Here is a 13,617-nt window from a genome sequence, read left to right on the forward strand (position 1 = left end):
CCGGATAGACCTTGGACTCATTTGTCGATGGACTTTCCCTCCTTCCAATCGCAAAAACTGTGGTCTTGGTGGTGGTGGATAGATTCAGTAAACAGGCGCATTTTGTACCTTTGGCGGGACTGCCTAACGCTGAAAGACTTTCTAGGTTGTTTGTTGAGCACATGGTGCGATTGCATGGTGTGCTTTTGAATGTGGTTTCAGATAGGGGGGTACAATTTGTGTCTAAATTTTGGAGGGCTTTTTGTAAAAGGTTAGGTATTACTTTGGCCTTTTCCTCGGCCTATCATCCCGAAACCAATGGTCAGATGGAGAGGACCAATCAGTCTCTTGAACAAATTGTGCGGTGTCTTGCCACGTCCCAACATGATGATTGGTGTTCTTTGTTACCAGTGGCTGAGTTTGCCTTTAATAGTCGTATTAATCAGTCCACGGGCACTTCTCCGTTTTTTTGTAATTATGTCTTTCAGCCCCATTTTGGTGAGTTTTCCAGGATGGACTCTGGGTGTTCAGGGGCTGATTCGGCCATTCAGTGGCTGAGGAAGTAGGGAGCGAGGTCCAGAGGAACATTGGGGAAGCTCAAGGCAAACATAAACAGTTTGCGGATAAGCGACGATCTACAGGACCCAAATTCCTGGCGGAAGATAAAGTATCGTTGTCTACCAAGAACATGCAGCTGAAAGTTCCTTCCGCTAAGCTAGGTCCCAGGTTTATAGGTCCTTATGAGGTCATTGAGGTTGTCAATCCAGTTGCGTTTCGCTTACGTTTACCTCAGTCGCTTCGGATCCCCAATGGATTCCATAAGTCTCTCCTGAAGCCATTTGTACCTTCCTCTGATGGGTCTCCATCTCCTCCGCCTCCGGTTTCTGTGGATAGGCAGATGGAGTATGAGGTGGAACGGATTGTGGATTCACGCATGGTTCGCAGTTCGCTGAAGTATTTGGTCCATTGGAGGGGTTAAGGTCCTGAGGATCGATCCTGGGTCCCGGCGCGATCGGTTCATGCCGATTGAATGGTTCAGGCATTTCATGCGCGGTATCCTGGAAAACCTGGGGGTCCTGTGGCCCCCCTTGAGAGGAGGGTACGGTCATGATCCAGACTGGGTTTTGAGTCCTGCTTCTCCTTTTTTCTGGTCTGGTCATGTCAAGAGTTAATCTTTCTCAGCCTCTGCCTGGGTTCAGATTGGCTATTTATCGCCCCTGCTTCCTGCAGGCGATGTCAGTTATAGTTTTTGCCTAGTGTTGCTGTAACTGACTCTGATTGCTCTGATTTGTCCTGCTGCATTGCTGTCTGAACCCATGTCTCTATTTTCCCCTATTCCCATCTTGACTCCGTGTTTCCCATTAGTGTGTTGACTCCCTGTTTTTGACTTGTCTTGTATCCTGACCTGCTTTTGTTTTTTGGCTTATCTGCTCCTGACCGTTACTGACTCTCTGGCTTGTCTTAGACCGTGAGTTTGCGTATTCCTTTGGTACTGTGCTACAGCCTAGGATTTGACCTGGCTTGTTTGACTATTCTGCTGCCACCTGTGCTAGCCTCACTGCTGCACTGCAGGCCAGCTCTGCATAGGTGCAGTCCTGCTTCCACTCTACTGCCATCTAGTGAGTAGTGTTGAGCGATACCGTCCGATACTTGAAAGTATCGGTATCGGAAAGTATCGGCCGATACCGGCAAAGTATCGGATCCAATCCGATACCGATACCCGATACCAATACAAGTCAATGGGACTCAAGTATCGGACGGTATTCCTGATGGTTCCCAGGGTCTGAAGGAGAGGAAACTCTCCTTCAGGCCCTGGAAACCATATAAATGTGTAAAAGAAAGAATTAAAATAAAAAATATCGCTATACTTTACCTCTCCGACGCAGCCGGGACCTCAGCGCAGGAACCGGCAGCGTTGTTTGTTTAAAATTCCCGCTTTTACATGGTTACGCGAACTCCCGGCTTGTGATTGGTCAGGGCGCCCATGTTGCTGGGCCGCGGACCAATCACAGCAAGCCGTGACGAAAATACGTCACGGCTTGCTGTGATTGGTCCGCGTCCCGGCAACATGGCCGCCATTAACCAATCACAAGCCGTGACGTCACGGGAGGCTGGACTTGCGCGCTTTTGAAAAAGCGCGCGTGTCCAGCCTCCAGTGACGTCCCGGCTTATGATTGGTCACGGCGCCATGTTGCCGGGACGCGGACCAATCACAGCAAGCCGTGACGAAAATACGTCACGGCTTGCTGTGATTGGTCCGCGGCCCGGCAACATGGCCGCCATTAACCAATCACAAGCCGTGACGTCACGGGAGGCAGGACAAGCGCGCTTTTTAAAATTGCGCGCGTGTCCAGCCTCCCGGCTTGTGATTGGTTGATCGCGGCGCAACCAATCATAAGCCGGGACGTCACTGGAGGCTGGACACGCGCGCTTTTTCAAAAGCGCGCAAGTCCAGCCTCCCGTGACGTCACGGCTTGTGATTGGTTAATGGCGGCCATGTTGCCGGGACGCGGACCAATCACAGCAAGCCGTGACGTATTTTCGTCACGGCTTGCTGTGATTGGTCCGCGGCCCGGCAACATGGGCGCCCTGACCAATCACAAGCCGGGAGTTCGCGTAACCATGTAAAAGCGGGAATTTTAAACAAACAACGCTGCCGGTTCCTGCGCTGAGGTCCCGGCTGCGTCGGACAGGTGAGTATAGCGATATTTTTTATTTTAATTCTCTCTTTTACACATTTTAACAATGTTAAAATGTGTAAAAGAGAGAATTAAAATAAAATGTTGTTCCGATACCCGATACCCGATACCACAAGAGTATCGGAATCCCGGTATCGGAATTCCGATACAGCAAGTATCGGCCGATACCCGATACTTGCAGCATCGGAATGCTCAACACTACTAGTGAGTGGAGCCTGCACCTAGCTGCATTGCAGCAGGGTAACAATGGCTTTAGCCAGACTCTTTTGAATATATTCTTTCAAGGCCTCCCTCTCTGGAAGAGAAAGGTTACATTAAAGAGATTTAGGCATTTTAGCTCCTGGTATGAAGTCAATAGCACAAAAACATCACTGAAGTCCTAAATGAATTCTGGAAAGTGAGACCTAACAGAAGCCAAGGATCTCAACAAATATCCAGAAAAACAAGATCCCAATACCTAATCTCTTGAGTCTCCCAATTGTTAACAGGATTGTGCTTAATTAACCATGCTAGGCCCAATACTAACTTTACAGGTAAAGACGGAAAAACAATGAATGAAATGAACTCAGTGTGTAATACTCCTACCTCCATACATACATTCTCGACCTTCAAAGTAATGTGGCTTTGTGAAAAAGGAGAATTTTCAATAGGGAAAATTTGTTCGTGAAGGCCGAGAGAGGAGATATCATAACTACAGCTTACAGCGAAATCATGATCAATAAAATTCAAGGCAGAACCTGAATCCACAAATGCAAGCCATTTTTTCACTCCGAAAGTCCAGTGATACTCCTTCCCTTCTAAGCCCTGTGCCCAAACAGTAGTTTTTCATCACATATGGGGTATCGGTGTACATAGGAGAAACTGCACCACAAATTGTATGGTCCATTTTCTCCTGTTACCCTTTTCAAGATGCAAAATTTGGGGCTAAATCAATATTTTTGTGGGAAAAGGTAAAATGCTTATTTTTTTCCTTCCATGTGGTTTTAACTCCCCTAAAGGTTTAATAAAGTTCTTGGCTGTGGTTTTGATCACTTTGAGAGGTGCCTTTTTTAAATGGAGTCACATTTAAGTATTTTACTACATGTAGGCCCCTCGAAGTCACTTCAAATTGGGATGTAGTCCCTAAAAAAATTGGTTTTGTAAATTTTGTTGGAAAAATAAGAAATTGCTGGTCAACTTTTAACCCTTCTAACTTCCTAACGAAAAAAAAAATCAAAAATGATTCTGACGTGAAGTAGACAAATGTCAAATGTTATTTATTAACCATTTTGTGTGGCATAACTATCTGATTTAAGGGTTTAAAAATTCAGAGTTTGAAAATTGCAAAATTGTCACATTTGTTATCAAATTTTTGATACTTTCCTAAATAAATGCAAATCATATTGACCAAAATTTACCACTAACATGAAGTACAACATGTCATGAAAAAACAATCAGAGGGATACATTGAAGAGTTCCAGGGTTATATCCTCATAAAGTGACACTGGTCAGAATTGAAAAAATTGGCTTGGTCAGGAAGATGAAAAGGGGCTGGGGGGAGGTGAAGGGGTTAATACAGCAATATGTTATGGGGACCAAAATACATCAATATCATTTATGCTTACCTAACTTCCACTACACAAGTCAGGTAGTATGTAGATATTACTGTATTTGGTGAATTAAGGCTGGTTTCACACTTGCGTTTTTGTAAGCTGCGTTTTAGCGCAAAAAAACGCATGCTTTTTTTCCCTATACTTAACATTAAAAACGCATGCGTTTTTTCGCATGCGTTTTGATGCGTTTTCGGCAACGCATGTGTTTTTTGACGCGTGCGTTCATTTGCAGAAATGCAACCTATAGTAATTTCTAGCGGTGTTTTTTTGCCGCGAAAAACCGCATGCGTTTTTTCGCGGCAAAAAAATGCATTGCTGTCTATGTAAACGCATGCGTTTTTAAGCACATGCGTTTGTTTGCGTTAAAAACGCATGCGTTTTTATAGAAAAACACAAGAAAACACAAAAAAAACCAAGAAAACCATAACCCTAACCCTAACCATAGGGATCCAAACCCTAACCCTAAGGTTAGGATCAAAAGTAACCCTAGGGATCCTAACCCTAACCCTAGGGATCCTAACCCTAACCCTTAGGGTTAGGGTTAGGATCCTAACCCTTAGGGTTAGGGTTAGGATCCCTAGGGTAACGGTTAGGGTTAGGGTTAGGATCCCTAGTAACCCTAGGAATACTAACCCTAGCCCTAGGGATCCTAACCCTAACCTTTAGGGTTAGGATCCTAACCCTTAGGGTTAGGGTTAGGATCCCTAGGGTTAGGGGTAGGGTTAGGGGTAGGGTTAGGGGTAGGGTTTGGGTTAGGGGTAGGGTTAGGATCCCAAGGGTTAGGGGTAGGGGTAGGGGTAAGGTTAGGATCCCAAGGGTTATGGTTAGGGGTAGGGTTAGGGTTAGGGGTAAGGTTAGGATCCCAAGGGTTAGGGTTAGGGTTTGTATCCCTTTATCACCTTGATGGTGGGGGGTGGCTTATCAGTGACCTGGTGACCAGGACATTCTAATAAAAAGCTACCCCTAACCCTAACCCTAGGGATCCTAAAGGTACCTTCACACGATGCCGATCGCTGCAGCGTCGCTGTTTGGTCGCTGGAGAGCTGTCACACAGACCGCTCTCCAGCGACCAACGATGCCGAGGTCCCCGGGTAACCAGGGTAAACATCGGGTTGCTAAGCGCAGGGCCGCGCTTAGTAACCCGATGTTTACCCTGGTTACCAGCGTAAAAGTAAAAAAAACAAACAGTACATACTTACATGCGCGTCCCCCAGCGTCCGCTTCCTGACACTGACTAAGCTCCGGCCCTAACAGCACAGCGGTGACGTCACCGCTGTGCTTTCACTTTCACTTTAGGGCCGGAGCTCAGTAAGTGTCAGGAAGCAGACGCTGGGGGATGCGCAGGTGAGTATGTACTGTTTGTTTTTTTTACTTTTACGCTGGTAACCAGGGTAAACATCGGGTTACTAAGCGCGGCCCTGCGCTTGGTAACCCGATTTTTACCCTGGTTACCAGTGTAAAACATCGCTGGTATCGTTGCTTTTGCTTTTAAACACAACGATACACGGCGATCGGACGACCAAATAAAGTTCTGGACTTTATTCAGCGACCAGCGACATCACAGCAGGATCCTGATCGCTGCTGCGTGTCAAACTAAACGATATCGCTAGCGAGGACGCTGCAACGTCACGGATCGCTAGCGATATCGTTACAAAGTCGTTTCGTGTGAAGGTACCTTAACCCTAACCCTAACCCTTGCTAATTCTATTAATAGTGTGTTTTCTAGTTGATTTTGATGATTGGCAGCTGTCACACACTTCTCAGCATGCGTTTCAAAAACACAAATGTGGGAAAAAACGCATGTAAACGCGGCAAAACGCCGCGTTTTACCGTGTTTTTTTTTTGCCGCAAAAACGCATGCATCTAAAAAACGCGGCGTTTTGCCGCGTTTACATGCGTTTTTTCACCACATGCGTTTTTTAAAAAACGCTGCAGATGAAAACGCAAGTGTGAAACCAGCCTAAAAGGGTATTCCAGCCTCCATATATTACCACTTATCCAATGGATAGTTAATAATTATTGGATTATTATTGGGTCCCACCTTTGTAATCCCCGTTCTCTCCTGGCCACAAGACTAGCAGCCTGGTTATGCCAAATGTCCTGACCGAGTGCTCTTCCGTGCTGCAAGCAGATTTGCCTCTTCAGCATAGGGGAAGCTCAGAGCTTGATAGACAAGTAGAGCTGCTGCATATGCATATTGCTGCCATCACATTATAAGGCTTCATGCACAGATATCTGTACAGATGCAAATGTAATTCCGTGTAGTCTTGTACCACACTCCGTCAGGGGCCTTATGTATATTGAGAGAAACAATGCTTCTAGTGAAGAATAGATCCATACATGTGGTATTCAATAGAAAAAAGGCTCTGTATGAAATCGAAGGCATACCGATGTAGTAGTAAATAATTGCCTCCGCACAGGTGAGTATATACCGGTGGCCTAAGGCTCCTTCAGACGTCAGTCGTTTTTTTTTTTTCATGTACGAGAAAAAAGGACCCGTTTTCATCAGTGATTTTCATCCAAGTCAGAAAAGTAAAATGTAGCAGCACGCCACAGCATAGGTATGGCATGTATGGTTGTCAAACTAAACTAGTTATGCAGGTTTGCAAAAACAGACATGCACAGTTAAATGTCTATGTTTTTAAAACATTTTTTTTCTATTCTAGTTCTAACAAGTTTCAACCCACTTAAAAAAAAATATAAGAAGTGATAGGTAGGTACACGATCAAAAAGTCAGTACCTGCAACAGGATACTATATTAGTGTGGTGTGTACGGATGTAAAATTTGACTGGTAAAACAAGAGTGCAAAAAAAAATTGTTTGCGACATGCACTCTTTGTGAGGCAGCTAGTCGCAGTTAAATGTCTGGATTTTGTGGAATTTTCTGTTTTTAAAAACAATTATTCCTCTTCACAAAAAGGATTGCACAAGAAATGCAAAAACATAGTACGGTCGCTTGTGACAAATTAGCACACCATCTCTGGCTGATACCGATGTTTAGGGTTTTTTTTTTCTTTTTTGTTAAAAATATTGTGCTGTCTTACTGCTGCTATCTAGTGCATTAAGAATGAAGGAAGAAAAAAAGATGTAATTCAAATGCCAGCTGCACCGTATTACTGATCAATTACAATGAGTCAGTCACTTCTGTTGCTGGCACCTCTCCTATCTCTCTCCTCTCTCCCCTTTATCAATTGAATTACTTTAGTATTAACAGAATAGTACTCTCTCTCTCTCTGTTTTTCACTGCTGCAGTTGTACAAAACTTTAGTGTCTGTAGTATTGTCCAATGTATTAAAGCTTTATCTTCCAATCTCTACTTCTGAGCTGTCAGCGTTGATGCTCACTCACTATCTTATATCACCCTAACATGGCTGCTGCATTCTCTGCCTGAGCTTTTATACAAGCTATTATAGTCCCTCCTGATTGGTTGTGTTATGTGATGTGATAGCTGTAATGCACAGTTATGCATGAAGCCATGCCAGCTGTCTATGTCTGATACAGTCTTTTGCAAAGTGTAAAATTGTAGTGGTCATTTTGTAGTCGAGTCGCTCCAATCGAATTCGCCAGGACTTGAGAATTTCATAAAATTCATCTCAAAAATCATTCACAAATTTCTAGTAGCCACCTTTCATAAGTGATGCTTGATTATTTTTTTGCTGTGAGAAAGGACTAATTTTTGTCCAGATTTGTATTTTATGAAGAATACAGGTATTTACTAAAATAGAAATGTCAGCTCTTTAGGAAGTTTAGGTGTCTCATACTGTTGTATAAAAGGCGAGTGCCATAAACATATATCCATAGGAAAATTACTAAAAGTGCTCACCGTGCATGCGGGAGGCGTTCTCGGAAGCCCTCGGTGCAGCAGATAACCAGCAGAGGACTGACACAGCTATGAGCATAGCCCAGGCAAATAGCAGCTTGATTGAGGTAGAAAGTAGAGCTTGAGGGAGGTCCAGTGGAGAAGAGATTAACAAGCTGCACTGCATGGAAGGGAGCCCAGCAGAACAGAAATGCAGCCACAATAGCCAGAGCCATACGTGTAACCCTCCGACTGCGCTGAGATGGTGCCCTTTGGACTCTTCTCATGACCCGAGAGAGGTGGTGAAGTGTGAGAGAGTATAATACTATTATGACTGACAAAGGTAGTAGAAATGTCAGGAGGCTATGCATCAGTGTGTACCAGTAAAGGGATGGCGGAGCACCAGGAAGATCGAAAACGCACAGGGCCACACCATCTCCCCATCTGACTCCAGAGTAGAGGAGAGCCGGAGTACTGAGGAGAAGGGAACACAGCCAAACACATCCGGTTACTATCCACGTACAACGCACACTCCGTCGTTGGCCCACGGTAGAAGAGTGCACCACAGCTACATATCTGCAAACAAGGGAGAGAAAGATCGGTACGTCATTGAAATGGATAGAAGTGCATATCAGAGGGTGGATCTGCTGAACAGCAGTGCCAGGATTTGCAGTATTATAAAAAACGTGGAAGGACTCAATTACATCCCCTCCACCCCAAAACATTTAAAAATAGGACGGAATTTGTGAAATCTCTATGTCGCCACATACAAGTTTTTACGCAACTAGATTGCGGCCCGGCAAAATTCTTATTTGACCTAACAGTTTCTGAAAATAAGTCACAAATGATTCCATAACATTATATGTCTGCCCCAAGCCATACTTTAGCTCCAGATGCCCAGTAAATGCCATACACACACGTGCCCCATGAATACTATCCCTCATAGATTCCTGCCGGATGCCCCATAAACGCTCCTTGGCCTACACTTACCTTATGTTCTCGCTAGAACTGGCTCTCGTAGTATCAGTTAACAAACTGTAAATGGTCACGGATGTTTACCAAACTTTGCATGATATTTTATAGGAGAAATGTACTTCTTTCTCCACTTATACGCCAGTTCTCTCACATTTTCTGATTGCATCATTCACTCTGAAAAATGAGCATTCCTAGGAATGCTCGTTTCCTGATTATCGGTGTGGCAATCATCTGACAAATGAGCAAAATGCTTGTTCATTAGATAAGATGATTTTTAAGCAGCCAGCGCTTCATCCTCTCTTGATGTGCCGCTGACAACATGGTGTTCTGTGCGCCAGGCTCGGACTGGCCCACAGGGTAACAGGGGAATCCCCCGGTGGGCCCCTGTGTAAATCTGGGCCCCCAACCCCACTGTATGGGCAGTACTTGGCATAATTCACTTGATTCACTCAGAAAAAAGCAGCATCTCATCATTCTTTAACCACGCTACCCAGTTTATTATTATATAGAGGTATAGGTAAATTTGTGAACGAAGGTGGCATAATATTTGCATGCAGGTGAAAATTGAGCCCCCCCAAAGTTAATGTTATTGGTGGGCCCTTGGCACCCCAGTCCGACACTGCTGTGCTCACATAGTTATTATATCAACACTTATTCTGTGCACATGAAAGTTTTCTAGGTTGGTCTTGGAGCGCCCGCCAGGGCCGTGGGGATAATCGGCACCGGGCCGGTTCTTAAAGGAATGTGTTATAGCATCAGTGACCCGGTCCGTGGCCCTGGGCGTCCAATAAAAGTCAATTTAATTAAAGTTTATAGGGGAATTGTTTGTGAAGCCACCTGTGCTCCTTGGCTAGAGATGGCCGACACTGCTTGAAGGGACCGCTGGGGCTGATGGTGATGCAGCAGAGTTTTTACAGCTCTCCACAGGTAGAGCTTAGTCCCAGAGCATTTATATTGTTAAAGATGGTGATGATGGATATTGTGGTGCAGTGCAGATGATGCAGTAATAACTCCAAGGACACAGCAGGGTGTAGTTTCCACACTTTTACTCACAGTTCTTAGATGTAGTCCCCAGCCGGGGGGGGGCTGTGTCCTCTAGGTTTGTGGCCCAGCCAGCTCTCAGGTAATTCAGGGTACACTTTGTCAGTACCCCCTTCTTATGCTCCTTTCCTGGCCTTCTGGCTGCACTGGCTCCCACCTCTCCTGCCCTGTGCCTTTACACACAGTGTCCCAAGCAAGCAGCCTCTGATCTTGCCAGGTGACGTCTTTCTGGTCCCCTTGATCCTATGTGGCTGCCTTTTCAGTGAATATGTGTGGATGTGGCTGTGGCACGTGCAGTCACCTCAGCCTCTGGTTTGCTAGCTGGGCCTTGTAGTTCTCTACCAGACTAGGGCCTGTCCCTTAACTGCAACCTGGTCCCTCCACCCAACTATGGTCAGCGTGGATGCGGGCCCCACGGGTGGATTCCTCACTACCCGTGCCCCTAGGACCCCTTCTTCCTCTCTCACTCTCTGGAACTTCTCTCTCTCTCTTCTCTCGTGCTGGGACGAGCTCCTCACTGCTCAAGTCCCCAGCTCCAACTCTCTCTCACATCTGCTCTGCTCTCTCCCTCCCCACTAGTGATGTGTCGTTCGCAAACGATCTGATACAAAGAACCAGCTCCCAGCTGTAAACGATGGGAGCCGGCACCCCAGTGAGAGCCACTAAATTCTCTGAATGGCTCTCACTGGGCGTAAAATCCCGGAAATAAGCAGGCGTAATTCCGCCCACCAGAGCAAAACTCCACCCACTCATCAATGTAATTGGTTCCTAGCAAGAGGGTGGAGTTTCTGCGGCAGGTGGGCGGGGTTTCATACACCTGAACACGTCTTCAATAGGGATCCATTTAGGATCCAAAAAGAGCCGGCTCTTTTTGGTGAGCCAGACTGCCCATCACTTCGAGTCCCCACAGACTGACTAACTTTCTAGACCTTTCCTGACTCCTCCTACTGTTTCCATGACAACCCCTCTAACTGTCACTCTCTCCACCCACACCTTCTCCCTAGTCCCTCCCTGGCCTTGATAGGTCTGATGTTGGATGGAAGTGTGTGGGTTCTGGATTATGCCCCCCTCCTTACCCGAGAGCGGAGCATCACACCTCGTCCGAGCTGCAATACCATTGTGGTGACTGGACCTCAGGGGCGCCACAGTCTAAGCTAACATTATTAAACGACATACATTAATCGGCTGTTAATGGCTAACATAATGCAGTGTAAACCCAGCCTAACTGTTAATCTCACCCTAGAGCTGGATTCACAGTTACACTGTTAAATATTGCTGTAAAATGTCCTTCATTCTGCTGCTGAACCTGTGACGTGCTAGATAGAGATAGGAGAGCAGGAATCCATGTGCAGAGTATTGTAGCAGCTAATCTCCAACTACTAGCTCCGAGACAACTGAAAATCGGAAATTGAGTCTGCCAAGGGGAAAACTAGTGAAAAATGCAGGATAGTCATAGAAATGTCAGAAATAGTGTTATTACAAATACACATAGAATACAGATTAGTCTGAACAGTCACATGAAATGATAATTTTGATTTAATAATCCTCATTGCTTTCTTGTTTTACTCATAATTCTTACATTGCATAATCCTGGCTCTTGTCTGCAGGTAGCCCAATCTTTAATAAATATAATTATATTGTCAAAGGGGTTCTCCATGCAAATTATAGGATAGGTCATCAATGTCAGATAGGTGAGGATAGCTAGCAGTTACAGCGGAGGATGGATGTAAATATGTAATGGATGTATATGGTAGCAGTCGCTGCACAGTGCTGCTGATCAGCTTCTATGCTGATCTGCGGTCTAAGGGGTAAGGTTTCTCCTTGTGAAGAGTGACATACCAGCTCTGGCTTATTAGATCTCCTCAGTAACAGCTGCACATTAATCACAGCTGTGCAGTCACACTCATAGACCCCTCTGTGCAGTCACACTCATAGACCCCTCTGTGCAGTCACACTCATAGACCCCTCTGTGCAGTCACACTCATAGACCCCTCTGTGCAGTCACACTCATAGACCCCTCTGTGCAGTCACACTCATAGACCCCTCTGTGCAGTCACACTCATAGACCCCTCTGTGCAGTCACACTCATAGACCCCTCTGTGCAGTCACACTCATAGACCCCTCTGTGCAGTCACACTCATAGACCCCTCTGTGCAGTCACACTCATAGACCCCTCTGTGCAGTCACACTCATAGACCTCTCTGTGCAGTCACACTCATAGACCCCTCTGTGCAGTCACACTCATAGACCCCTCTGTGCAGTCACACTCATAGACCCCTCTGTGCAGTCACACTCATAGACCCCTCTGTGCAGTCACACTCATAGACCACCCTGTGCGGTCACACTCATAGACCCCTCTGTGCAGTCACACTCATAGACCCCTCTGTGCAGTCACACTCATAGACCCCTCTGTGCAGTCACACTCATAGACCCCTCTGTGCAGTCACACTCATAGACCCCTATGTGCAGTCACACTCATAGACCCCTCTGTGCAGTCACACTCATAGACCCCTCTGTGCAGTCACACTCATAGACCCCTCTGTGCAGTCACACTCATAGACCTCTCTGTGCAGTCACACTCATAGACCCCTCTGTGCAGTCACACTCATAGACCCCTCTGTGCAGTCACACTCATAGACCCCTCTGTGCAGTCACACTCATAGACCTCTCTGTGCAGTCACACTCGTAGACCCCTCTGTGCAGTCACACTCGTAGACCCCTCTGTGCAGTCACACTCGTAGACCCCTCTGTGCAGTCACACTCGTATACCCCTCTGTGCAGTCACACTCGTATACCCCTCTGTGCAGTCACACTCATAGACCTCTCTGTGCAGTCACACTCATAGACCTCTCTGTGCAGTCACACTCATAGACCCCTCTGTGCAGTCACACTCATAGACCCCTCTGTGCAGTCACACTCGTATACCCCTCTGTGCAGTCACACTCGTATACCCCTCTGTGCAGTCACACTCATAGACCCCTCTGTGCAGTCACACTCATAGACCTCTCTGTGCAGTCACACTCATAGACCCCTCTGTGCAGTCACACTCATAGACCTCTGTGCAGTCACACTCATAGACCTCTCTGTGCAGTCACACTCATAGACCTCTGTGCAGTCACACTCATAGACCTCTCTGTGCAGTCACACTCGTATACCCCTCTGTGCAGTCACACTCGTATACCCCTCTGTGCAGTCACACTCATAGACCTCTCTGTGCAGTCACACTCATAGACCTCTGTGCAGTCACACTCATAGACCTCTCTGTGCAGTCACACTCATAGACCTCTCTGTGCAGTCACACTCATAGACCTCTCTGTGCAGTCACACTCATAGACCCCTCTGTGTAGTCACACTCATAGACCCCTCTGTGCAGTCACACTCATAGACCCCTCTGTGCAGTCACACTCATAGACCTCTCTGTGCAGTCACACTCATAGACCCCTCTGTGCAGTCACACTCATAGACCCCTCTGTGCAGTCACACTCATAGACCCCTCTGTGCAGTCACACTCATAGACCTCTGTGCAGTCACA

At 46.3% G+C, this 13,617-nt stretch overlaps 1 protein-coding gene across 2 annotated transcripts in view; it reads right to left on the minus strand.

The window, feature by feature from the left end:
* The window catches only part of LOC143774925 (melanin-concentrating hormone receptor 1-like), a 49,507-nt gene that overhangs the window by 18,603 nt on the left and 17,287 nt on the right, over positions 1-13,617 (minus strand). For both annotated transcript variants that reach the window (XM_077262734.1, XM_077262733.1), the window contains exon 3: positions 8,094-8,645. In XM_077262734.1, coding sequence (XP_077118849.1) covers positions 8,094-8,645 — 552 coding nt within the window. The remainder of the gene's footprint in view (positions 1-8,093; positions 8,646-13,617) is intronic.

The sequence above is a fragment of the Ranitomeya variabilis genome, chromosome 5 (genome assembly GCF_051348905.1).
Source record: "Ranitomeya variabilis isolate aRanVar5 chromosome 5, aRanVar5.hap1, whole genome shotgun sequence".
In the NCBI taxonomy this organism is placed as follows: Eukaryota; Metazoa; Chordata; class Amphibia; order Anura; family Dendrobatidae; genus Ranitomeya; species Ranitomeya variabilis.